The 27,259-nt window shown below is 45.4% G+C and overlaps 2 protein-coding genes across 13 annotated transcripts in view; one reads left to right on the forward strand and one right to left on the reverse strand.

The window, feature by feature from the left end:
- RIOX2 (ribosomal oxygenase 2) overlaps positions 1–19,060 on the forward strand; it is a 43,324-nt gene extending 24,264 nt beyond the window's left edge. For 4 of the 10 annotated variants that reach the window (XM_067034863.1, XM_059065707.2, XM_059065704.2 and 1 more), the window contains exons 3-10: positions 3,227–3,346; positions 4,857–4,985; positions 9,512–9,615; positions 13,064–13,166; positions 14,151–14,322; positions 16,445–16,533; positions 18,037–18,123; positions 18,582–19,060. In XM_067034863.1, the coding sequence (XP_066890964.1) occupies positions 3,227–3,346; positions 4,857–4,985; positions 9,512–9,615; positions 13,064–13,166; positions 14,151–14,322; positions 16,445–16,533; positions 18,037–18,123; positions 18,582–18,740 (963 nt within the window). In that variant the 3' untranslated portion in view covers positions 18,741–19,060. The remainder of the gene's footprint in view (positions 1–3,226; positions 3,347–4,856; positions 4,986–9,511; positions 9,616–13,063; positions 13,167–14,150; positions 14,323–16,444; positions 16,534–18,036; positions 18,124–18,581) is intronic. The other 6 variants (XM_067034864.1, XM_059065705.2, XM_067034867.1 and 3 more) reach the window with 3 other exon arrangements.
- Positions 18,964–27,259, reverse strand: part of CRYBG3 (crystallin beta-gamma domain containing 3) — a 116,232-nt gene continuing 107,936 nt past the window's right edge. For 2 of the 3 annotated variants that reach the window (XM_059065697.2, XM_067034850.1), the window contains 3 exons: positions 23,140–23,298; positions 21,788–21,947; positions 18,964–20,750 (listed from right to left, as the gene is read on the reverse strand). In XM_059065697.2, the coding sequence (XP_058921680.1) occupies positions 20,662–20,750; positions 21,788–21,947; positions 23,140–23,298 (408 nt within the window). In that variant the 3' untranslated portion in view covers positions 18,964–20,661. The remainder of the gene's footprint in view (positions 20,751–21,787; positions 21,948–23,139; positions 23,299–27,259) is intronic. The other variant, XR_010840801.1, reaches the window with a different exon arrangement.

The following is a 27,259-nucleotide window of genomic DNA, read 5'->3' on the forward strand; positions in this document are numbered from 1 at the left end:
TGTGTGTGTGTGTGTGTGTGTGTTTACTGATGGATATGTCGATACCAGGATAGAGAAAGTATAGAGGCAGTTCCTCATTGGCCAGATTGAGAGACTAGCAGAGTGAACAGTCAGCCCTTTCTTTATCAGGTCACACAGTGTGCACAGTTTATTATTCTAGTTTGTCTGGAAATGAGTAAGGAGGTAACCAGAGAGTGGTGGGTTGTTCCCCATCTGCTTTGGGTAGACCGTGTATCAAGAGTCCAGATGAGTTTACCAGATATTTACATGTGTTCACTTTTGAACCCTCCAACAGACATTTGAAATAATCGGGGCAATCACTGTGGTCTCCATTTTACGTGGAAAAAACGAGTTCACAGATGTGTCTTTTCCATAGCTACTAAGTAAGGACTTCTGATTCCAAGATTAAAGCATTTTCCTAACCATATTTCTAAAGATATTAATTGAAATGTGGTAGGGCTTTTGGCATGTTTGCTTTCACCTTTAGGTGTGAGTGTGGGCTTCTGGTCTTAGCTGTTGTGTTCAGCTGAGTCTGCAGGTAGGTCAGTGGAGACAGGAGGAGCCTCCCCTTTCCCTTTCCCATTGTTCTGGGGTCCTCCTTGGCATCTCCAGACATAGTTGGGAGTCATGAGTCAAAGGAGACAGATTTCAGGAGCCTTGTGTGTGCCAAAGTCAGCGCTGGTGAAGCCGCAACAGTTGTACGCTGCTTTGCAATGTAAATAGGCTTTGAGATAAACATGCTGTTTCCCACAGTCTTAGGGTGGGAGTCTTCCTTTGCAAATAAAGAAGCTGACTTGTACCTACAACTTGGTCGGTGGTGATTTGACTCCAGATCCCTTTCTACTGGGCCACACTGGGCAGACTGAGAAGCTAAAGGTTCTATTTCCAGGAGAGATAGAAAAATTGTACAAATGATGGGGTTTTCAGTAACTTTTTTTTTTTTTTTTTTTTTTTTGTGGTACGCGGGCCTCTCACTGTTGTGGCCTCTCCCGCTGCGCGGAGTACAGGCTCCGGACGCACAGGCTCAGCGGCCATGGCTCACGGGCCCAGCCACTCCGCGGCATGTGGGATCCCCCCGGACCGGGGCACGAACCCGTGTCCCCTGCACAGGCAGGCGGACTCCCAACCACTGCGCCACCAGGGAAGCCCCTTCAGTAACTTTTTAAAAAAAATTTATTTTATTTTTGGCTGCGTTGGGTCTTTGTTGCTGCGCGCGGGCTTTCTCTAGTTGCGGCGAGCGCGCGCTACTCTTCGCTGTGGTGCGCAGGCTTCTCGTCGTGGTGATTTCTCTTGTTGCGGAGCACGGGCTCTAGGCGCACGGGCTTCAGTAGTTGTGGCTCACAGGCTCTAGAGCGCAGGCTCAGTAGGTGTGGCGCACGGGCTTAGTTGCTCCGCGGCATGTGGGATCTTCCCGGACCAGGGCTCGAACCCGTGTCCCCTGCATTGGCAGGCGGATTCTTAACCACTGCGCCATGAGGGAACCCCTTCAGTAACTTTTAAGAAGAAAAGAGACATGTACTCCTTAATTACAGACCCAGAAGCTTGAGTTGGGGGCCATAAAGTCACCCATATGGTCCTGAGACACCTCTCAGGCCATCAGAGAGAGAAAGAGCGAGAGAGAAACTGGTTCCAGTTCCTGTATAAATGTAATTACAGGGCCAGGTCCTGCTGGCCCCTTCCAGGTATAAATTAGGCAGCTTGGGAGATCTGTTATCTCTCTGGAGCTATTCAGATGCCATAAAATCATTCTTCCTGTGTTGCCTGAGATGTATAAGTAGAGAAGCTCAGTGGTCTATACTGAAGATGTCTCCCAAAGGTTTTTTCATGCTGACCCAATTCTTTCCCACTTGGCATTTTTAATACTGTAGTTATTTTTGTTTTTTTGTCTTTTTTTCAGTGCAGTGGTGGGATTGACTCCCAAGCTGTGGTCACTGGTTTACTCAGCAAATACTTTGAATGTTTTAATGTCTTGTGTGTGGCAGGCACTGTACATTCATGTGCTTGAAGGGGCTCTGCAGTGTTCTTTGTAGGTGTCTTTAAGGTAGTTCCTTAGAGGGGCAATATAGAGTCATGGTTAAAGGTGTGGGCTCCGGAGCCAGGCTGCATGGATTTGAATCCTGGCTCCGTCATTCATTGGCTGTGTGTTCTCGTGCCCGTTTCCTCACTGGCAAACTGAAGATATTGATAGGACCCACCTTATGAGACAGGGTGGCGGGGAGGGTTGTATGACTGAAGTAGGTAAAGCACTTGGAAACAGTGCCTGGTGCATAGGAAGTGCCGATACCTACATGGCCTAACCGCCGCCTCTCCTCTCTCACCTGCCTTGGGACAGTCAGGTTTCTTCCTTGCAGGGATGTGTGGCTCCTCTTTAGGCCCCTCAGTCCGACTTAGGCCCTGAAGAGCTGATTAGCGACCGGAGAAAGGGAGCATTCCTCGACCCTGTTTACCCCTTTGCTGTCTGTACCCCCTTCCTAGGTTGTCATTTCTGCTCCCATTGCGCTAAGTACCCTTTTGTGCAGGCAGTTCCCAGATGAACCCCTAGCTCTTCTTCTTGCCAGAACTTCAGACTTAGCCATCCAGCACACGGGGGTCTTGGCAGCTCACACTTAACACTTCTGATGTACGGCTTTTCTTTTCTCCCCCGCTGAAAGCTTGTTCTTTAGCACATCTTTCCCATTTCAGCGGGATGAGGAGCTGACTAACTGCCTCAGTCAAAAACCCAAGAGTGTTTCTCTGATTTATTCTCCCCACTCCCATACCCCTGCCATCAGCATGTCCTGTCAGTGCTGCTTCCCGAGCGCATCTCGACTTTTCTACGTCTCTCCCCCTTGCCCACCACCCTGGTCACTCCCAGCCTGTGCTGCTGCCTTCGTAGCCTCCCCATGGCTCTCTCTTGCTTTTCTACAATCAATTCCCCACACCGCAGCCTGAGTGAGCTTTTGTAAGTGTGCATTAGATCCTGTCCTTGTCCTGCTGAATATCCTATGACTCCCTGCCGCCTGCCTCTCCAGTCTCGTCTGCTGCTGCGCCTTCTCTGCGCTATTCTGCACGAGGATGGAAGGGTCCTGAGGACAGAGGTGCTGGCTTGGGCACCGTTGAATTCCAGGTGTCTGGAACATAGTAGCTGTACGATAAAGACTTGCTGAGCGCATAAGAACATATTCCTTGTTTCTAATGTATTTTTCACCTCTTTCCCCTCCATCTTTTTTTTTTTTTTTTTTTAAAGGATGAGCTTTGGAGGATCCAGGAGAAGCTGGAGTGCTACTTTGGCTCGTTGGTTGGCTCGAATGTGTACATAACCCCTGCGGGTTCTCAGGGCCTGCCGCCCCATTATGATGACGTAGAGGTGAGGGGGGAGGAAACTGCTCGGCTCTGGGAGGATGAGTTGCTGCCAGCCCGGGTTAGTGGGTTGTCAGGGTTCAGTTCAGCTCTCGGGCCGGGTCTCTGCCCACTCTTCCTGTGCGGGCTCTGCAGAGCTTGACCTCCCTCACCGGGATGTTGGGCCAAAATTAATCCCATCAAACTGGTTTCCTGCCCCTTCAGAAAGGCGAGATTGTTTATTTACTAATACAAAGAGCCACACATTCCTCCGAAATAGGTGTTTTTTGAATCTTCTACAGAAAAGAGTGATTGGCTTTTTCTTTAATTTCATAATGTACTGGCTTTAATAAAGTGAGGTCTTGAGTAATTCTTACATCTGCTTTCTTTTGTCCTTTTTCTGTAGCTACCAAAAGTATATATTTTTTCCATTTGTGAAGATCTTGGGGCAGCTTGAATGAAGGTCATGGTTTCACTTAAGCACTGGCGTCTTGACAAGTGTTGATTTCATTCTCATGGGGCTGCCAAAAAGAGTTAACTCTTTGGCTTAGGTATTTCATAGTTTTATTTTTGTACCAAGACAATGTGTGAACACAGAGTTATTAGTAAAAAAACCTCTTTTTCCCCCCTCCTTTGAGAGCAATTTGATATCAATACAGTTTCCAAAAAATTTTTTAAAAAAATATTTCTAATAGGGCTTCCCTGGTCGCACAGTGGTTAAGAATCCACCTGCCAATGTAGGGGACAAGGGTTCGAGCCCTGGTGTGGGAAGATCCCACATGCTGCGGAGCAACTAAGCCCGTGCGCCACAACCACTGAGCCTGCGCTCAAGAGCCCGTGAGCCACAACTACTGAGCCCACGTGCCGCAACTACTGAGCCCACGTACTGCAGCTACTGAACCCCATGCACCTAGAGCCTGTGCTCTGCAATAAGAGAAACCACCGCAATAAGCCCGTGCACTGCAATGAAGAGTGGCCCCAGCTCGCTGCAACTAGAGAAAGCTCGTGCGCAGCAGTGAAGACCCAACGCAGCCAAAAATAAATAAATTAAATAAATAAATTAAAAAATATATATTTCTAACAAAACTTTAAAATATCTTTGGTTGAATGAAGAATAAAAAAACTTGACATTTTTCTATGTGCCAAGGATTGTATTCAGGATTTTAGACACAGTAATATCTGAAGCTTGGCTTTTCTGTCAGAGGTTATGGGCTTTTAGCTGTCTGAGGGAAGATTTAAAAGAATGAGATAGTGGGATAGATACTGGGATATAAAGAACTCAGCGAGGCTTTCATGAAAGTGAAAAGAATGACTAGCCCTCCAGTGTCAGACTTCAGGATTACCTGTTTTTAAAAGTGAATACCAGTAGTGGCAACTTAAAGTGTATAGCGAAATGTATCTGTGATCTTTTATTTTTATTTTTTTATCTGAAATTTGTGATTCATCTAAGCCCTGAGAGGGCTAACACTCTAGAAGCACTTTGCCTCATGAGTTGTCTGGAGGCTCTCTGACACTCCGGGGTCCTGTGCTTTCTGTAGGTTTTCATCCTGCAGCTGGAGGGAGAGAAACACTGGCGCCTCTACCACCCGACGGTGCCCCTGGCGCGGGAGTACAGCTTGGAGGCTGAGGACAGGATCGGGAGGCCGGCACACGAGTTCACACTGAAGGTACGGGCCTGCTTTTGTGGGTGCCTCTCCTGAGACAGGTTTGGTTTGAGGTTTGTGTAATGGTCTCCGGCAAATGTACCCAAGAGGCTGAGGGCAAGTGGCTCTCATTCCAGCTTGCCAGCACAGGGGGCTTCTTAAAGGACATTTGGGGCTTCCCTGGTGGCGCAGTGGTTGAGAATCCGCCTGCCGATGCAGGGGACACGGGTTCGTGCCCCGGTCCGGGAAGATCCCACATACCGCGGAGCAGCTGGGCCCGTGAGCCATGGCCGCTGGGCCTGTGTGTCCGGAGCCTGTGCTCCACAACGGGAGAGGCCACAACAGTGAGAGGCCCGCGTACCACAAAAAAAAAAAAAAAAAAAAAAAAAAAGGACATTTGGTAGTTTGTAGCTGCGGAAGTGAGCTGAGGAAATGTTAAGTTAATTTTCCAAATCACCTGTCTCCAAATATAATCCAAGTGTAACAGGAATGAATTATGAATTCGGTAACCACTGACCTCTCTAGAGCAAAAGTGGAAGGCATGGCCAGTGGTCACCGCTGGGTTGTAGGCTGCTTGAGCAGAGCACGGCCAGGGACCCAGTAGTTTTTGTTGTTGGTACAATTCCAGTCTGACCCCTTTTCCTCCTGATTGTGCAGTAGACTCTCTGCGCTCCCTTCCCCCTGCATATAGTCCCCAGAAGAATAATCATCACGAAAGCTCTTGAGGAGGCCTTCCCCAGGAAGCCAGGTGGCTCGAGCATGTGCTGGTTCACTGGCATCTTGCTGCTGAGAAAGTGTGTCTTTGAGCAGTTAGCTGGATGGGATCATAGCCAATCCCCAGCAGCTGGGGTTGTTGAGGAAAAAATCTTGCATAAGAATAGCTGCATAATTCAATTTTATACCTTTTCCTACAGAACTGAAAATTTAATTTCCTTCAGTGGTAATAAGAAAATAGGTAATTTAAACCATACCGAAGATTCTAACCAAACTGATAGACTTGCATATGGTTATTGTTTTTGTATTTCTTGTGTCTTGAAGTTATAATTAGTATCTAATTCCTACTCAGGGCCTCGTAGCTCTTTCTTGATTTTAAGATCTTTGCCTGCCTGCCATAACTGGGAGAAACAATCTCCCTTTTTAGGATGGGGACCTGTGTTATAGGGGACTTGAATAAATACAACAATAAAGGTATCTTTCTTCATTTTTTTTAATGCTCTTGTCAGCAATCAGCAAACTATGGCCCATAGGCCGAAAATCTGGCCTGCTGCCCGTTTTTGTATATAAAGTTTATGGAAACATAGCCACACTCATTCCTTATGTACTGTCTAGGGCAGAGTCAGCTAGTTGCCACAGGGACCATGTGGCTCACAAACCACAGATATTTACCGTCTGGCCCTTTACAGAGATAGTTTGCCAACCCTGCTCTTGGCTGATTATTTCTAAGCCAAAGACTAAGCTGTCCATGGTCTCTGAGGCCAGGGCTGAGTTACTCAGACTGACATCTGGCTGCTTGCCCTGCCGGAGAAGGTCGGGCTTCATGGTGGTCATAGAGGGCATGGGGCTTGGAGGAGATGGAGCATTGCGCGCTAATCATACCCATTCCTGGTCACAGCTCACTACGAGAAGCCCTGAGTCTCCTGGGAGGAGAAAGACAGTGTTGTGTCCTGTGGGGATTTTCAAGTTGTATGTCTATTGAGTTTTTAATCAGTGGGATTCTTCAAATTTAATATTCTCCAAACCAAAATCCCATGGCCTACCCTGTCCCCAACCTCCTTCTCCCTGCAAATGTGTCACCCTTCTACTTGTTTGGGGCAAAATCCTTGGACATAGATTTATACAAAAGCCTGCTACCTAGTGTCCCCTTTGCAGACTTTTCTGACATAACAACCATGATGATCCTTTTGTGATCCCATGAACCCTTTGCCCAGACCTCTGCTGTCTTTCTGTTAAACCCAGAATAAAAGCCAAAGTCCTTTTTTAAAAAAATAATCAATGCTTTATCACTTAAATGGAAAATTGATAGCACAGTAAGTTTTAATGATCTAATTAATGGAAAATTATAATAAAATTTCTTTAAAATTTTTTTCAACATCCTAGTACACCACCATATTCATTACCATTGTGTATATTTTCAAAGGCATTAATATCAATGGAATAATTAAAGACAATGATGAAAATGGAACTCATTTATACCCAATTCTCCTTTTCTCAGGCCTTTATGCTGCTGGTTTATGTAGCCTTTGGATTGAAGCCAGAAATATTCTTTTTCTTGGTTAAAAAAATTAGCTCTTCTAGTTCTTTCAGAATAAACAGAAACAGGACAGTGGTATGTCAAATGGCTAATTGTCTTATCATTATAAAAAAGCCGAAGTCCTTAAAATGGTCTAGAAGGCCCTGTAATCTGGCCCCTCTGCTGCCTGCTCACCTCACCTCCCATCATTCCCTCCTTCACTCACTACCTTCCTGACACACTGGCCTAACCGATGCCCCTCAACCTGCCAGGCACGTTCCAGCCTCAGGACCTTTGCACTTGCTCTTTCCTCCGCCTGGAATCCTTTCTCCCCAGGTCGTTGCATGGCTGGCTTGCTCATTTCCTAAAGTCTCTACTGAAATGTCACCTTAGCAGAGTGAGGTTTAATGGACCATCCTGGGTAAAATAGCACCTCTAATCCCAGACACACCCCACCACCCCCCCACTTCCATCAACATCATTCCCCTCCTCCTTCTGCTTATTTTGTCTTCTTTGCATTCGCCATTACTTGACATTATTTATTTGCTGCTTTATTTTATCCTTCTTTCCCCACTAGAATGTCTTCTTTGTCTAGTGTACCTTCTCCCTTCGCAAATGTTTTTCTCTTCTGGAATGTGCTCCATCAGGGCAGGTCTTTGTTTTGTTCAGTGCTCTCTGCCCCCCCCCCCCCCCGGTGCCTAGCACAGGTGCCTGGTGTGGATGGTGGGCAGCGAAGGGTGAATTGTGGGATGCATAAATGGCTGGATGGATGAAATATGTACATGAGGGCCTCAGTCACAGGGCCGGCACACAGGCTCTCACAGATGATAGCTGTAATTTTGAGTAATGCATTTGTTTACTTGAAGTACTAGTTTCCCTGTCAGATTGGTGTTATTCAGGGCAAGATAGCTCTTATGAGTACATATATAATTACTTATGTATGTACTTAACATTAAAAAAAGAAGTTTTTTTTAATCTGATATTTCATGAGCTCTTTCTCCAGGGCCCATGCTCTTAACCAGTGAGACAGAAGGCTTCGCGGGGTTGCAGAGAGCAGATAAGCGACTCTCAAGATTCCCTCTCCTCTGCTCAGGCAGCTGCTATATACAGAATGTTCTTTTTCTGGATGGGATTAGGGAGGAGGAAGCTCCAGGGCAGCAGTGATTTGGGGAAAATATTTCTGTTCCGTGGCTTGGCAAAGAAATAGGACAGGGTGGAGGAGGCTCACCTGCCTGAGAAGTGACTGATCTTTAGTTACATGTAGTGTTTAGGTTCAAATGAAGGGTCACAGGGTTTTTCATCCATTCTTCCAAACATCTTTTGAGCCCCTGGTGTGTGCTGGATGCTTAGGTGGTTTAGGCCCTGGGTATACAAGATGGATATGGACCCTGCTTGGAAGAGCTCACAGACTAACAGGGACTGGCAGGTAAAATAAGAATTATAATACAGCCACAGCCACTTGCCCAGCATTGCTCCAAGAGCTTTTTGTTTTTGGCCGTGCCGCGCGTGCGTCATGTGGGATCTTAATTCCCCGACCAGGGATCAAACCCACGGCCCCTGCATTGGAAGTGCAGAGTCTTAACCACTGGACCGCCAGGGAAGGCAGCTCCAAGAACGTTTTTCCTTTAGTCCTCAAAATAATTCTGTGGGGGCTTCCCTGGTGGCGCAGTGGTTGAGAGTCCGCCTGCCGATGCAGGGGTCGCGGGTTCGTGCCCCAGTCCAGGAGGATCCCACGTGCCGCGGAGCGGCTGGGCCCGTGAGCCATGGCCGCTGAGCCTGCGCGTCCGGAGCCTGTGCTCCACGACGGAGAGGCCACAACAATGAGAGGCCCGCGTACTGCAAAAAAAAAAAAAAAATTCTGTGGGATTTGGGGCAATTGCTTCCATTTTACACATAAAGGAACTGAGGCCTCGGGAGGTTAAGTAATTTGCTGGGGTCACCAGCCAGTGAGTGTAGCCTCTGTATGGTTCTAAAGCTCCTATTCCTCACTGCCCCCTTAGAAGGGTGTGGAGGGAGGGAGTGGGCTTCCCAGGCACAGGCTGTCACCTTGATCCTAGGGTGGCTTCCGGTGTATCTGGTCTCAGCTTATGAATAAAGAAAGTGACTTCAGGCTCTGGAAGCCTCTCCAGGGTTGGGGTTCATGGTGACAGGTTCACAGACACAGCAGAGCTAGACTGGTGGATATCACAGAGAACAGCATGCAGACCACTGCTAAAATCACCACATAGAGGTTTCTGGAATGCAGAACTGAAACAGCCTTTCTAGAAGAACGAGAAGATATCCTCCCTACTAATCCCCCCCCCCCTTTTTTTTCCCTTAGCCGGGAGACTTGCTGTACTTTCCCAGAGGGACCATTCACCAGGCGGACACTCCCTCAGGGCTGGCCCACTCCACGCACGTGACCATCAGCACCTACCAGAGCAGGTGAGCGCTCACCTGCAGCCTCACGTCCCCCGACAGCTCCGAGCTGTGGCCGCAGCCGCGTGTTCAGGAGACCTGAGGGAGTTAGCTGCTTCTCTCCTACTTATCTGGCCCCGGGGTTTCCAGCTGACTTCCTGTTCCTTCAGCGTCCTACCTGTGCCATTGACCCACTCGTCTGGGCTTCCTCCTGGCCTGTTGTGGCCCTGACTCTACAGAACGCTGGGAGTTGCCCAAATAAAGGCTCCCATGGTTTGGGAAGATAGAAGCATAGCTGTGGGTGTGGCAGTGTGTTCCTGTTGCCAGGCTGGGCTTGTAGTCTCTCTCCCGCACCCCTATCCCCCGCTTCCCTCCCTCCCTCCCTCCCTTCCCCTCTCTGTCTCTCTCTCTCTCTCTCTCTCTGTCGCTGTCTCTGTCTCTGTCTCTCTCTCTCCCCACCCCCTTCAAAATTTGTTTTTGATTGTGGTAAAATATTTATAACATAGAATGTGCCATTTTAACCATTAAGTGTCCAATTCACTGACATTAATTATATTCACACTGTTGTGCACTACCACATGGTGGTGATGTGTACATCACCACTACCTGTTCCCAAGACATTTTCATCTCCCCAAACAGAAACTCTCCATTGAAACCTCTGGGTCTATTTTAAGGCTTCCATTTTTTACAGTTCATGAAATTAAAGTCAGAAAGGAAGTCTGGAACAGTGAGTCCTAAAAGCACATGTGCTAAAAACAATTCCAATTAAAACCATGTTCCAGTTCAGCAAGTGCTTTGTCACACGACAGGGCCTGGGCAGCAGTGCCCAGTGAGTCATTTCCTGGTAGCAGCGACCTCGGTAGTCCCATTAAAAATGCCAGTCATTAATTTATTCATTATGCAGCACTTCACCTTGTGCTAGTTGCTGGGATTGTAGGCATTGGACTGAAGGCCCTTTGAGAGAACTTACTCTCTGGAAGTGGTGGAAGGAGGGGAGATAGGCATGTGGTTACCAAACAGTGTGATACATCCCATCATAGGTTTGCAGAGGAGACTCTGGGAGCACAGAGGAATGCACTTAGCTAAGCCGGGGCCTCAGGGAAGGCTCCGGAAATGACTTGACACCCAAGCTGAGGGAGATTTACAGGATGAGTAAGTAGAGGTGGGTCAGGAGGTCAGAGCAGGAGAGGATATTCCCGGCCTGAGGGACAGTCAGTTGCCTCCCGACTTCAAAGCTGTATCTTGCAGGACAAGTAAGCATTCTTCTGCCTCCTCATCTGGCTTTTCAGCAAGAAGTGAACCCCCTGTCTTTAAGAGACAGGAGGAGCTAGCTGGAGTCTGGCCTGAAGTTCAGCTCTCTTTGCCCACAAGTAGAAGCCAGAGCTTGTTTGGGGCTTCCTTGATGTAAAATGCCCTTATCACCGTGGCTGGTTAGGTGCCTTGCATAGCGAGAAACAGTCTCTGAGGGCAGCTCAAGAAGAGCAGGGGTGACTGAGGGGGCGGGTCGTAGGAACTGGGGAAGGGCAGGCTGCAGGGAGGCTGAGCCAGAAGTTCGTTCTGGACCAAAGCAGCTCTGGGCCTTGGCAGCCACATATTGACAGTTTGGCCCCGTGAGTGGGCATCTTCTGGTGCCCCGCCGTTGATGTTACTCAGCTGCTCCCTTTTTCTCTAATTCTCCCTCTTTTTCATCTCTCTTCGTCTCCTAGTCATCAGTTTTTGCTCCCTTGTTTACCTTCCTCGGTTTCTATTTACTCACAACATTGGCTCATCACAAGGCATCCTCAGTTACTTCTCTGACCTCCCTCGATCTCGTTGAACCTATTAGCTTTTGCTTCCACTGAGTGCCTGACTCGCTGTTTCCCAGTCCCCAGGATGAACTGGTAGCCTTCCCTGGTCCCTCCCACCCTCCCCCTCTGCAGGCGGCAGGGCTGGGGAAGAGCAGTCTGAGTTACAGAGGATGCCTGCCGGGGGCTGTGGGTAGGCACCGTGACCCGTGTATCTCAGCTGGATGCTGACCTGTGCCTTTGTCAGCGGGGCTGGTGCTGGAACGGGACAGATATAACTCGAGGACCGTCGCTCCCCGCAGATGCCCCTATGCTTTGGTCCTGGTGCTCCTTAAGGCCTGTGGCGGAGTGAGGACTTGGGCCTTTTCCTAACCCCTCGCAAGGGTAGCATTGTTGGAACATTTAGGGCCAGCCGTATGAGACAGTGTGGCCTGTCGATCTGGCTGCTTTACCAAAGTGAGCCCCTCCAGAGGTGTTATTTCCGAACTTTGGAAAGGCCCAAGATCCATTTTCCTAGAAGAACACAGAGCTCAATTTAACGGCACTTAAAACTCCTCCGTGAGCTACTGCTGCGTGACTTGTACCTGGGATCCTTCAAAGGACGATATTATTTCATGCTGCTGAAAGGTCTGTATGTGTCTTCCAGGTCGAAGTTCAATCAAAGGTGTGAGGGTGGGTGTAGCATTGTCCCAAGTGGTGGGTGAGGCTACCACGGAGGAGTGGACGTCGTGGGGGAAGTGTCTCTCATGTGGCTTTTGTCCTCTTTTGTCACTTTTCCAGGCGGGAAGCATAAAAGTGTTAATTTTGCTTACTGAGTGAGAAGCAAAAGTCATACTGTGAATTTCCATTTTGCATGTAGCCAGCAATTTGAAATCTGCTGGTGACACAGAGAAAAATTTTAAACAGCTCAGAAGTGTTTAAAGAGAGCAGCCCCACAGCGTGTGCTTCTCACACTGGCACACACTGAGGAGCTGGCGATTCTAAAGGCCCCAGAGGAAGCAGAGGCGGTTGAACACTGATGCGCCTCCCGAGATGGTATTTTTCGCCTCTGGCTTCTATCTCCTACCCCGGTAAAACCACTGCCAGAGTTTAACAAGTTGCAAAATCAATTGTTTTGAAATTGTTGATGTTGGATATTTTGCTGAGGGAGAGTACCCCTCTTTTTTATAAGGGACAAAGGAAAATGTAGTGTTTAACTGTTCAGATGATTACACAGTCCGGGGATCTTGCTGTTACCCTAACTAAATGTGTTGCTTTTGGATTTTTTACACATAAAAATCTTTTTAGGTCCTATAATGATTGAGGGTTAAAGTTTCCTGCAAAGCTCTCTTCAAGGCTCTGTGTTATACAGTTGAAAACATTAAAAAAAAAATTGGTTCCTTGGACCTTCCTACTTTATGACAGTCTGTAATTAATTCTCTGGTATCTTTACGTTTAAGACAAATCATGAAGGAATCCTAGCTTCCCACCTTTAATTTTGCACCTGAGTGTCTGGGATGGGGAGGAAGGGAAGACTCTGACTGATGAAGGCCGTAAGTCTTTACTCTGAGTAATGTGAAATTAGTGGAACTCAAGATGTCAGGGCAGGGGAATTGGTGTGACAGTTTGTAGCTTTAGGCTTTTAGTAATCAGTGTTCTATGCACATTTCTTATGTGTTCACTCTTTTTTTTTTTCTTGGTACATGTTCCAGTTCATGGGGAGATTTCCTTTTGGACACCATTTCAGGGCTCGTGTTTGATACTGCAAAGGCAGACGTAGAGCTACGGGCCGGCATACCCCGGCAGCTGCTCCTGGTAAGGAGTAAACGCAGGTGGCAAGGGAGGGGTAACCACGGCCCAGGACAGCTGAAGCTGTGGCTCCCTCGTCGGGACCCCAGAATCCTCCCCGTGTGAGCCGAGCTTGTCTTCTCCCGGGCGCGGTGGTTTGCAGAACGAATGGAGTGCTGCACATTGCATGCCACCCAAAGGACCAGCAGTGTTGTGCAGGCGGCCCGCTTCCTGTACTTCATGGCGGCAGCGGTGGGCACTGGTAACGCTGGCTGAATCAGTGGTTGAATGAATAACTAACCTGGCTTGGGAACTGTAGCCTCTGAGCACACGTGAGATCACTAGTTAGGAGAGACCCACTGGAGAGCCTGGCCTTGGTGTGCTCCCTGGCTTTCCTGTCCATCCTGGTTTTACCTTTGAAACAGCGGCCCTGTTGGCTAGTTTTGAGAAGATGAGTGCATTAGTGCTGAGTTGAGCAAAGGGTGCTTTCACGGTCTGAAGCAGTCACCTTAGACAGTGATTTGCTTTTCAAAAGGCAAAGCCGAGACTGTACCATATTCCCAGGGATCCCTCTTTTCAGGCAAAATCCTGAAAATTGATCTTTTTTTTTTGCAAACGGTAGGCAGCTTAGGATGAACAGTGGTTATAAGGAAATAAAGGGATACTGGGCTTCCCTGGTGGCGCAGTGGTTGAGAGTCCCCCTGCTAATGCAGGGGACACGGGTTCGTGCCCCGGTCCGGGAAGATCCCACATGCCGCAGAGTGGCTGGGCCCGTGAGCCATGGCTGCTGAGCCTGCGTGTCCGGAGCCTGTGCTCCGCAATGGGAGAGGCCACAACAGTGAGAGGCCCGCATACCGCAAAAACAAAAACAAAAACGGGATACTGTCTTAAGGGAGTGACGTGGGTCTGCATCTGCCCTGGGTGATGATGCTCGGTGGACGACTCCAGGGACGGGGACCTGGGCAGTAAGGTCGCTGGAGTCTGGGCCCGGACTCACTTCTGTGTTTCTAGCAGGTGGAAACCACAGCCGTTGCAACAAGAAAATTAAGTGGCTTTCTGAGGATGCTTGCAGACCGGCTGGAGGGCACCAAAGAACTGCTTTCAGCAGACATGAAGAAGGATTTTGCTATGAACAGACTCCCACCTTACTATTTGGGAGATGGAGCAGAGCTTTCAACACCAGGTAGAGCTTGCTCTTTTCTTCTAGGTGGTCAGGGGCTAACATGGGATATTTTGAGCTTTTCTGGGTGGGCACCTCTTTGAGCTGATGGAATGTATGAAGCATTTGAGGATTAATGTGGGCCTATCCTTGGTGTGAGGTTGGGCAGGACATGCAGCCTGATGGGGAATGAGAGCCCTGTGATTTGGGGTGAGGAGTATGTGTGTTTATGGCCCCTCTGGAATCCATCATCTTCAGGAAGTTTTAAGAACTTGAACATTGAAATAATCTTGTTGGAATTAACTCAGCGATGGGTACAATGTTGCCATCGGTAGGGGAACTACCAGAATGCCCCAAGATTATCAGACCTTCTCCCAAGTCCCAGGTGACTATTTTGTGACAGGTTTAAGGTACAGATGACCTTGATAGACTTCGGGGTGGATGGTGATATCGGTGTTCCGGAGCAGAGACCACACCACACTCCTGTAGCTGGACAAAGCTGGGTTTATTGACTTGTAACAGGGAAGATAGCATGCCATTGGGGGCTGTAGGCACCTCAGTACAAGGATGTTGGAAAGGATTTATAGGATTTGGGTTTGAGTTAGATGATTTTCAGGAGGGTTCAAGGAAGCAGGGCTTTGCCTGGGATTGAGTGCTGTCGGGAAGAAGGAGGGATTCTCGGACTGGGTCTCCTGTAAAACTTAGCTAGGAGCAGGAGGAGTGAAATGAAGCCAAAGTGACAAATGGTAAAGCAGCAGCAGCAGTGGTCACTGAGATTAGCCAGGCTAGGGCATGTTTGGTCACTTCTGTGGTTTGACAGTGTCCTTGCTTTGGCCTGAGTTCTGACCTGATGATGAAGTGGTCTTGGTTTTGTCTCGATCTCTCTCAGTCACAGCGTGGCCTTGCTTAATATCGGGGTTCTGTGTAATGGCCTATGTTCAGCAGGAGAACACGGAGACACAGCCCTGAGTGCCAGGCTGGCTCTCAGGCTGCTTCTCTCTTAGTCAGGTAGAGGGAGAGTTTCATTTTCATTAATTTTCATAAAAGCCTTATCACCAGTGGAGAACCACCGAGATACACACTCTACAAGGTCCCTTCTAACACTGATACTATGTACATTTTTATTATAGTCTCTGCTGCGGGGGAGGTTTAAAATTTGTTTTTTATAGCATCTACTCAAAATAGCACGTTTTCCCAGCACATATTTTAATCTTTAGCAGACCAGTGTTCTGAGTATCAGCTTATGGCCCAGGATATTTTATTTATTTATTTTTTTGCGGTACGCGGGCCTCTCACTATTGTGGCCTCTCCCGTTGCGGAGCACAGGCTCCGGATGTGCAGGCCCAGTGGCCATGGCTCATGGGCTGCGGCATGTGGGATCCTCCCGGACTGGGGCACGAACCCGTATCCCCTGCATCGGCAGGTGGACTCTCAACCACTGCGCCACCAGGGAAGCCCCGGCCCAGGATATTTTATCCAAAGTTTTCCTTGCCTTAGTCCTTATAGTCAATAAAGTTGTGATCCCTCAACTCTTTCTCCAACCAGGAGACCCTGTAAGGCTGGTCTGATTGTAGTGGCTGCTTTTTCACTAAGTTAAATCCAATCTAGGAAAGAGTAGTTTTTTCTGTGGACTTTATTAGGTGGCTTTTTTATGACACTGCACTTGACCTACACAGGCTGAATAATTTGCCATGGTCATGCAACTAGAAATTGGAGGGGTGGTGCACTTTGAGCTCAGGAAGTCCTTTCAGAGTCCACATGTGGAGCAAGCAGGGGATAGAAACTGGAGACGTGAGAGCGTTGTGTGCAAAAGGCACGGTGGCCCTGTCTGTACTGTGATAGTGTGTGCTCCCCGGGTACTGGTGACAACTATTTAATGAACTTACAATTAGATAGATAACAACAGAAGTCTGTTATGTGTGTCTTCAGTATAAGGATGAGCTCCATCGGGATGTAAGCTACACTTTTCAGATCACCGTAAATGTCGGGGAGAGCAAATACTTGAGTTGGAAGAGGGTGCCCCACATTTGGATTCAACTGCAAATTGTTACTAAGTGTACTTCCTAAATAGTTGCTCCTGCAAGCAAGTTTGAGCATGCTGCTTTCCTCTCTGAGGGCTGGCTTTCCCTCTCTCTGGGTTTTCTAGGTGGACAGTTACCGGGGTTGGAAAGCACTGTGAGGCTGCAGTTTAGAGACCACGTCGTCCTCACTGTAGGACCCGATCAGGACCCATCCGTGAGTATCCAGAGGGGAAGAGGGTTCTGCTCTTCTCAGGGCATTTCCATCGCAGGCCTCAGGTCATCAGACTGACAAATGTCCCCGCCCTCCTCCTCTGGGCATCCACCTCCTCACAGCTTAATGCCATGTCTTTAGATCAGATCATGCCCAGATCTCACTGTTATGGTTCCAAGGTTTCCTGCCTGTTGGGCATTTGAGGGCTTGTCCTCGGCCCCACAGAACCCTCCTTCTTTCCTCGAATTAGCAATGTCTGGTCTCTGTCTCCTAATTCAGGCCAGGTTGCCTTTGCTCAGACGGCCGCAGACCCTGTTCATGCGTCTCCCTGTCTCAGTCCCTCTCCCATCCTGTAAACGGCGCAGACCTGCCTTTACATATGGTTTTGTTGATGGTTCTTCTCAAAAAATCTCTATTCTGTAGATGATGGAGAGGAAAATCTACATTCCATAACCTTGCCACCTTGCCCAGTGGTTCCCCAAACAGGCTGATTACAATCAACTGGAATATTTTTAGAAATTATAAGTTCCTGGGCCTCATCTGGTGTGGAGCCTCTGCATTTATTTTGAAAGAACCCCACACAACCCTAAAGCCCTTGGGAACTCTCCCATGCCCTGTGGTTTCACCCTGTTCCTCCTAATCAGCTTTCTTGGGAGGTGTCCAGTGACTGTCTGGAGGGGATGAGAGTTGGGGGTCACCTAGATGTCTTCATAACCAAATTTTTCCAGCCATCAGGGCCAGACCTGGAGAAGACTGGTTTATAACATATATATAAAACCTCAAAAGTATATACTCCCACATCCCCATTAAAAAAAAGAAAACCCTAGTTATTCTGATAACCAGTCAATCAGTTTGAGGCATTCTATTTCAGGCTAAGGCTTTTGGTCCTCATCTGAGTGAGAAGTGACAAGGAATTTCTAAAGGTTCTGGAAGAGATAATAAACTGCACTGTGTTAAGGCGGGTGGAGAGGGAAGGGAAGTAGAGACCATTCGGGAGCCTACTTTACGTGGAATAGAAGTTTTTATAGATCACATAGCTGGTATTTCTTAGGAATTAATATTTACTCTGTGGTGTTCATAAATTGTCCATTTATGTATACCTTGGAATGTCAAATTTTTCTGATGCAAAAAGTGCAGGTATGATGAAATGAAAAACTTGAATGTTTCATTGGTAAGTTGATATATAAATGGTTGCTTTTTCATTAAATCAAGTTTCTGAAGATGCTGTTATCTTTTTAAAAAATGACTTGAGTGGTTATTTGCTGCATACAAATAGTAATCTGTGAGCACTATAAGGAAATACGTTCATTCTACATTGCGTGTGGATATATCTATTTATCTGTATCTCATAACCTTTTGCCAGGATTCTTTAGTGTTCAATAAATTTCACTTAAGCACTGAGGCATTAAGATTTTTCTTGGTGTTGACCTTTGTTATTGGAAAACCCTCCTGGTATTGAAGTGCTCAATATTTTGGTGTTGACGACTTGCTTTGTTTTTTTTTAAGGATGAAACTCGAGAGAAGATGGTTTACATCTATCATTCCTTAAAGAATAGGAGAGAGACACACATGATGGGAAATGAGGAAACAGAGGTTTGTTCCAACCTAAAATGCATGTCTTTCCTGTGATTTGGTGGTGGCTGGGAAGAATCTGTTACCTTTGATTTATGGGTGATGACCTTTTTTATGACTGCAGTGTGGACTTAACATTTCACAAATTGACAGCCCTTGCACAGGGATGATTAAGTCAGACATTTCTGTGATATATACACCCGCTTTAAAAGCTACTAGGACCTGTGGCCTTGTAGGAAAGGTGTAACAAATGTGAAGCATTTCAAATGATTAATATTCCTTACTCTATAAAATAGAATACCTTTCATGAAGTCTGAGTTTTCATATGGGAATTAGCAACTTTCATAAGTTATCTAATGACAGTTTTTGTAAGTAGCTTGTCTGAAACAAGTTTCATACTTGTGAAGGATATTAATAATGATGTATTGAGAATTATGGAAAATGCCACCTAAGTGACTAAACAGTTTATCTTTTTTCAGTCTCATGGACTTCGCTTTCCTTTATCACATATCGATGCACTGAAGCAAATTTGGAACAGTTCAGCTATTTCTGTCAAGGACCTGAAACTTACTACAGATGAGGAAAAGCAAAGCCTGGTATTATCCCTCTGGACAGAATGTTTAATCCAAGTAGTCTAGTGCCTTTGCTTCTTTTTTAATATGTATATACAAAATAGTAGACACTTGATTCTGCAAAGATTTACGTGCTAGGGAGCCCCTGTTGCTTTGAACCAAGGACATAATGAATGAAACTTTCCTTACCTGTGTATCTAATAACATGAGACCTACTGTTACAGGTGACCAGTTGGCCATATGTACTAACAGAGGTACATAGAAGAAAGAACAGCAAATTACTAAATGTCCCAGGTGACAAAAACAGTACTTACTTCTTGACAAGTTTATTTAATCCAGTGTGGTAGAAAAGGCACAGCTCAATAAATGTATCATTTAAATTTAAATGTTGTTACCTGGCTTTGTCTTTGTTCTTTGGAAGAAACAACTTCTTTAAAGAGCCTCACTGGCTCTAGAAAAATTTTAAACAATTAACATGAAGAATTTTTTAACTTGTTTTTTTACAGTGAAAATATACATACCTTTGTGTATACACAAGGCCTCCCATTAAAATAAAGTTACCCTATAACATCAGTTTCATTAAATAATACTGCCACACTAACAGGCACTCACATCTGTGGGCATAAAATAGTTTTACAGGTGTTGTTTGAAAGATGACAAAAGAGCCTGAGATTGAAGGGAAGAAAAAAAAAAACCAATAATATTTACATGGAAAGACCAAGTCTCTATAAAAACTACTCAAAATAGTGGGTCTTTGAGTTTAAACAGTTCACTGTTACTTTACATTCTAAAGTGCATATAGGTTGATATTTTAAAAAATACCATTGGAGAATTTAATCTTTCTGTATATAAAAATAGAGCAGACCTTTTTCTGCTTTCTGGCAAAAGTTGGGGATGAAGGGAACAGTTGCCCAACTCAGGAGGGAAAAATGCTTGAGAACTGTGTAGTGATGGTGGTAATGATTACTTGAAACTAAGTCAAAGACGGTATCCTAGCTGATTTTGCTTGAATGAAAGCTATTTAAAATGGGAGTGAAAAACTGAGTTTTCTGTCACATTTTATAAAGTAGAGTGGTATAGTCAAGGGTCAAATACTACTTGGTCTTAATTTGAACATCTGAAATTTCCCTTTACTTCAGGCAAAGAAAAATTTGACTATTCTTACACGTAGGTGACAGAGTCTTTATAAACACTTCTTGAGGGTAGATCAGGTGAGGTCTCAGAACCAGGATAGGTAAAGCCCTGGTTACTTACAGTCTTGTCACCCAGAAGGGTGTCTCTGTTAATACTTAGAGTGCAAGGACAGCCGCCGGCTATTTGTGCTTTTTTAGTTTGAAGGACCCGAGCAAAGAACAGCCACAGAAAACACTCCTGTACTTGAGCCTTTTCCTTACAAAGCTGAGGTCCCTCCCTGGGGTCAGTTACAAGTGTGAATACTTACGGTGCTTCAGTTATAAACGCTTCAATAGGGAACCTTTAATGTTTATCTCGTACAGCAGCTTAATAGTAAGGTTTATTAAATATGTTTTCGGATATTGCTTAAAAATTATTCATCTTTTTAAAAGTATGACTTGACCTATAGGACTCTGCTTCTCTGTGCCTTGCATTCACACACACATCTACTAGGAGATTAATAACTAACACAGAATGACAGCATCACCAGTGTCCTATAATGGCTATCAGGAATAGGATTCGTGTTTGGTGGAAAGGAGAGAGAACAGACTTCAAGAAACTTGCTCACCGAAGCTGGAGATCAAGCAGGAGTAGAACCTTTCCCAGAAATCGGTAACGCATTCTTCATAGGAACGCTGAATGACTGGCAAGAATATCTTGAGCTCTTCCATGGTTAAGAACAATAGTCTTCACGGTTGGGGAAGAAGTTCATTCTTCTCAGTGATCCCAGAAGCATGAGGACAGGTAGCTTCCTTTTCACGGGGCCTGAGGGTCCTTCTCCCTTTGCTCTCTCTCAGGGATGCTGCAGATTCTCTCACAATATTTCAATGTCCCATTTCTGTGTTTCTTCTCCCTCCAGGGGCTCATTTACAATTACATAAGTTTTGTCACAATAATTTCCTCCTAAAATAGAAATTCCAAAAGGCAAGATTATTTGTTCACACAGGTGCTTAGCAATTTCTCAGTTTTCACAAGCTTTTGCTCAGCCCACTCACTGTTGGGGTAGAGTAATATGTCATTTGTAAAGCGGTCTGAAAAGAGAAACTGAGGTTAAACAGGCATAGCTATTCTTCACCTCTAATCAGACATTATGACTGACTGAAAAGCTAAGCGGTGTAACAGATGTTTGCAGAAGCGGCATGCCCTAACAATGGGATTAAGAACGCAGTGCTCCGAGAGTGCTCTAGTTCAGTGTCAGGTACTGGGTTTTAGTTTCTACACCACGAGTGTAGAAACTATGACTAACTAACTATGACTAACTCAAAGCAACAGCACTGAATAATATTGGCCCTGACCTTGCTGAACTCAAAAACAAGTTTAAATGATAAATTTAAAGGACCGTAAATTTTAAGGACCACGGCAATTCACAACAGAAAGTGAGAAATATTTCTTTAGGAAATGGATGACATTTTATGGTTGATGATGCTTCAAATTTAGAAATGTTCTTAAAGATCATGTAGAAAATGAAAATTTTACAACTGTACCGATAAACAGTACAGGCTTGTAGGCTTGGTCCTTAGGCTTTTTCTTGATCCATATATAGCTAATTTTTTTTTTTTTTTTTTTTTTTTTGCGGTACGCGGTCCTCTCACCGTTGTGGCCTCTCCCGCTGCGGAGCACAGGCTCCGGACGCGCAGGCTCAGCGGCCATGGCTCACGGGCCCAGCCGCTCCGCGGCATGTGGGATCTTCCCGGACCGGGGCACGAACCCGTATCCCCTGCATCGGCAGGCGGATTCTCAACCACTGCGCCACCAGGGAAGCCCCTAGCTAATTGTTTTGTTTGTTAAAATGGCATATCTCGACTTTTTCAAGCATAATTAGAAATGATTTAATATTTCCCTTATGCATAAGGACTTCTTTTACCCATAAGGAGGAGGAGGCTTGGAATTTAAAATGAATATCCAAGGACACAGAACACTGGGTTTCATCACAGGCCTACCTTTAACATCAAGGACAAGTTGGTCACTGAGGTAGGAGCTGATGGTCCCATTTTTATTCAGTCTCCACTTCTGCCTGAACTGCCCATGTTCAGTCCACAGGGCAACTTTAGCTCCAGGTATGTCTCGACCACCAATCACATCGAGACATGTGTCACTGGCCTAAAAGGGTCAAGAAATAAATTGGCAGTACTGTGTTTACTAAAATCATTTGGATTGGGCCCCTTCTCTTTCATGTGAACAGATCAGAGACATGACTGTCTAATCTCAAAAGAAAACTAGCATAATTATAAATCCACTCAACTTTTTAAGTCTTCTTTATGGCTGAGGGAAGGAGATGGTATGGAAATAAACGTACTGAACTAGAGGTACTTGTTTTTAAAAGGATGGTCTGGATCTGACAACAGATGGTCAAAGGTTTGTTGAATTACAATTAAATGTTGAATCCCTGTTAGCTTAAATGTGTAAGGTCGAGCCTGTTTTTCTTACAAAAACATTGGGTGATATGCAAGATACCCAGACAATAATTACTTTTAAGTGCTTTTCATTTTTGTTGAAGCATGAGAAAATGGTCACTAATCCACTGGTGATAAAATAAAACTGGTGTCTTATTCCCCACAGCATCAAACATAATGGAAGGGTTGCAGAAATACAAAGAAACCTACATTTTATTTTCTAAGCTTCCTCCAGAAAACAGCAGCTTTCTTCTACCTTCATTGTATATTTTGAAGATGAGGAGGCTTCAACATGTTTGGAATCACAAAGACAGCTAAATTAATCTGGGCCACAGAGTGTAAGGAACGTCTCACAAAAGCACACTGTCCGTTTGGGTACAGTGACTTTTATCATTGGTTTAAAAAAACCATTTAGGAATATCCATGGTATGTGTTAGTCTTACTTTTTACTTTAAAGTAGAGAATTTTTTGATGTAGAAAATCTAGTTTTTTTTTTTTTTTTTTTTTTTTTGCGGTATGCGGGCCTCTCACTGCTGTGGCCTCTCCCGCCGCGGAGCACAGGCTCCGGACGCGCAGGCCCAGCGGCCATGGCTCACGGGCCTAGCTGCTCCGCGGCATGTGGGATCCTCCCAGACCAGGGCACGAACCCGCGTCTCCTGCATCGGCAGGCGGACTCTCAACCACTGCGCCACCAGGGAAGCCCGAAAATCTAGTTTTTAAGTCCATTTCACCTAGATGCTTCAGTAATATATATGTCCATGTTCTTATAATTATGCAAAAAACTGTTGACAGGAAATTGCATTATTTTATCATGCCATTTGATTTGGCAAGATTCTGGTTTCCAAGCGAAAAAGACCAAAGATCGAAAAGCGGGGTATACTATCAGTGGGGTTGTTTACCTTGGATTTAAAGAGTCCTCGACAGTAGTGCCAGATCTGAGTATTCTTCCCACTGTAGGGAGAAAGGCACACAGATGTTGCCCTTGTATCAGCTACATTTCCGGTGACTGTCAGATACTCATCCTGGGCTCGGTTCTTTATTCTAATGTACACTGCAGGCTGTGACGGGAGGAACAGAGACATTTTGAAAAAACCTTTTGAATCTGGAAATCAGTCTTTCCAAAGGAGAGCTTGAGAGGGATGTGAGAGGTAACAGACTTTAGCTTATTTATATCTGTTTCACTTTAGCAGATGTGCGTAAATTAATATTTTCTATTAACAAATCCTTACACCACAGAGCACACAGCTTAAACTGTACAGTCTCTATTGTATTTTTTCTGAAATACACTCTTCCGGAAGGGTGAAAGGTAATAGTTTCATTCACTCGCACTCCATTATGGCAAGGGGCGGTGCAGAATTAGGGACTTAATGAGGTTCATTCACTAACTACTATGTCCTAGCTAGCCTGAGGAAGGCAGAGGAGTAGGAGACTACCTAAGGGCAGAGTACTACCTACATGGATGTAACAACAACTTAGCAGAGACAGTACAATAATCAGACATACTGGCTTGAGCTATGATTAAGTGCCAAATGAATGCTATGGGAGGTCTTGAAAAACCCAGGTAGCTGAGGGCCCTAGTAGCACTGGTGATTTCTTTGTTTACACTTTGTTGACCTTAATATTTCAAGGAAAGAGACCATGCAAGTAGGTGATCATTATGTAAGTATTCAAAAATTGGGTAACAAAGGACTTCATCTCCTGGGCCTGGAATATATACAAGAACTTTTCAAATAAAATATTAAATCTGGGACTTGCCTCTATGGGTAACAGTTATTATTTATTGAGACTTAGTCCTAAATGCTTTCTGGGCCACAGTATATCATCTGTCAGAATTAATGACCAGAAAAACCCCTCAAGAAAGTACAATTATGACCTGCATTTTTATAAATAAGGGTGACGCAGACAAGGAAGAGCCAGGTTTGTCCGCACCAAAACACTCCCTCTTCACCCTGATGCCGTAAGGCCTGTGCAGAAATGCACTAGTTACTCTTAGACACAGGGAATGAGACCGATTCCAAAAGTGGCAGTGAAATAAGATGACAAGAGGACACAGCACATGACTGAAGCTCCACAGAAACTATTCTTTCAGCCCCAGGACTTAGGCCTCCACTCTTAATGTAATATAACACAGGACACCTAACATCCCCACCTTGGGTCAGGTGTTGGCATCCCAATTACAGCCCTGTCAAATAATAGTAACACATGATCTGTTATTTAACAAAAGAGCACTTCCACTCTGAGAAATGTAAGTGCTAGGTAAATTCAACAAGGTATCATGGTAAACCCACCAATGAATATTCTACTTTGAAACTTAAGATGGGTCAACATGAGACCAGTTAAAGTTTGCCTTCCTAAGGAAATAAACATTCGGAACACTTAAATGAGCAAATAGAAAGACATTTTTTTTTTTAAAATCTGGTAATTTAAAGCAGGTGGAAAAGACCTCTACTAGGCAAAATGTTTTAAGTGTTTCAAACCACTACTTCCACATTCATAGTGCAACAGTAGGTACTTAAATTCCTATAATTCAAAAGTCTATAAATCATATAATTCTATAAATCTCCCACTGCAATTAATTCTGGACACTTCAGTACATTCTTTGCTACAGTTTCCTTACCTTATATATATAAGAAAACAGGTGTGACCTTCACAGAGGACAGAGTTCCAATTATGTTAGGACCAAACATCGCAGTTGTAACCCATTAACTCAAGCAAGGTACTAACTACCCTTATTACACACTTGGAGTCTGACTCCTCTGTAATTATACATTGAAACACTGATACGCAGTGTTAAGTGCCTTAGTGACTTCCTAATTCCCAAGCTCAAAGAGGATCCCATTTTAATGATTCCTGAATTTCTAAACAAGAATATGAACTAAAGCAGTGCCAAGAGCTTTACCAAAAAGGAAATAGGACCCATAATACTGTTTTAGAAACCTAGAATTCCCTTGCTGCATTTCAAAGCTGTGGCCTAAATAAACAAAGGGAAAATAATCTATTAAATTATTTTGAAATTAAATGTTTAACCAGGAATAATTTCCCAAAGCACAATGCAAGGAGAATGATATATAATGTTAACTGTCAAAAAACTATGTGAAATCAGAGGCCACTGTTCTAGCTGTTCTTTATCTCAGGGCCCTGAACAATAGGGAGGGACATCCTTCCCCAGCAAGGAACCCCCTTTCAAAAGTGAGGGAAATATTCTCAGCATCCAACTTGGCTTCTAAAGTTTCTAACAACATGGGATTAAGCATGTTTATATAGTCGGTAAAAGCTAAACTGAAATTCCACTTCAGCCGTGCTTTTTCCCCACGGCTTTTCAGGGCGGTTACCCATCATCCCATGTGACAGGACTGAGGAATAAGCAAGATGTGAGGGTCAGGAAATCCTGTACCACACACTCTGCCAAGAAAGTGCACTGATGTTTAGTATTCCTCAGTTGGGCATCTCTGGTTCTCTCAAAGGACATCGTGAATAAAGAACCTTTCAAAATAGATGTGTTACCACAGCAATATGAGCCACATGTTGTGTCAGTCTCTTATTTAACCCTCACAGTGATACTGAGAGGTAAGCAATGTGATCACCGTTTCCCCAGTGAGGAATCTGAGGTGCCAAGAAAGGAAATGACTCACCCAGAGTCGTACTGCTTCTGAGTGGCAGAGCTAGGATTTGAACCAACAGAACCAGAGTGGTAGATGAGCATGGTGTGTGCATGTGTGTGTGTGTGACAGAGCGAGAGAGAGAAGGGGGCATCAAGACCAATAATTAGGGTTAACTATTGGCTACCACTTATTTACCACTTATATGTCAGATCTGAAAATCAGAGCCTCGGCATTTATACCCGCTATGTTACCTACACTCAGCTCAGTGCCTGAAGTATATGGTACCACGCTGTAAATGCTTCCCTTATTTTGGAAGAAAGTAGGGTGTGGTTGTTTTAAGAACACAGATCTTAGAGCATAATCGGTATGGGTTCAAATCCTGGTTCTGACACTTGGATGACTTTTGCCAATTTGCTTTCTCTCTCTCAGCCTTATTTTTCGTTCTAGAAAACAGGAATACAGTTGACCTTTAGACAATGCAGGGGGGAAGGGCAACAACCCTCTGCGCACTTGAAAATCTGAGCACAACGTATAGTCGGCCCTCTGTACCCTCGGTTCCACACCTGTGGATTCCACCAACCTCGGATCACTGGAGTACTGTAATGCTGTAGCATTTATTGGAAAAATTGGAGTATAAGTGGACCCACGTATTTCAAACCCATGTTCAAGAGTCAACTGTAATAACTCCCACCCCAGAAGACTATTGTTGGAATCAACTGTGAAAGTGTTTCTAAAGGGTTCAGAGAAGTACAAATGGCATATCCATTGGCCACAGTACCCCTAAAGCCTAGCATGGGTTCCTACCCTCAGTGAAACCTCCCACCACTCCCACACATGTTCATGCTTCCTTCCTCTGAATCAGGCATTGCCTGTGGCTTTTACATGATTACACACTGTTTTTCACTTTTCTTAGCTTTTAATTTTTTTTTTTTTTTTTTTTTTGTGGTATGCGGGCCTCTCACTGCTGTGGCCTCTCCCGTTGCGGAGCACAGGCTCCGGACGCGCAGGCCCAGCGGCCATGGCTCACGGGCTTAGTTGCTCCGCGGCATGTGGGATCTTCCCGGACCAGGGCACGAACCCGTGACCCCTGCATCGGCAGGCGGATTCTCAACCACTGCGCCACCAGGGAAGCCCTAATTTTTTTTTTTTTTTTGTGGTACGCGGGCCTCTCACTGTTGTGGCCTCTCCCGTTGCGGAGCACAGGCTCCAGACGCGCAGGCTCAGTGGCCATGGCTCACGGGCCCAGCCGCTCCGCGGCATGTGGGATCTTCCCAGACCAGGGCATGAACCTGTGTCCCCTGCATCGGCAGGTGGATTCTCAACCACTGCACCACCAGGGAAGCCCTTAGCTTTTAATTTTTTAAAAAAGGTTTAGTACAACTTTTAAAGGTTACTTTCCATTTACAGTTATTACAGA

The sequence above is a fragment of the Kogia breviceps genome, chromosome 5 (assembly GCF_026419965.1).
Source record: "Kogia breviceps isolate mKogBre1 chromosome 5, mKogBre1 haplotype 1, whole genome shotgun sequence".
In the NCBI taxonomy this organism is placed as follows: Eukaryota; Metazoa; Chordata; class Mammalia; order Artiodactyla; family Physeteridae; genus Kogia; species Kogia breviceps.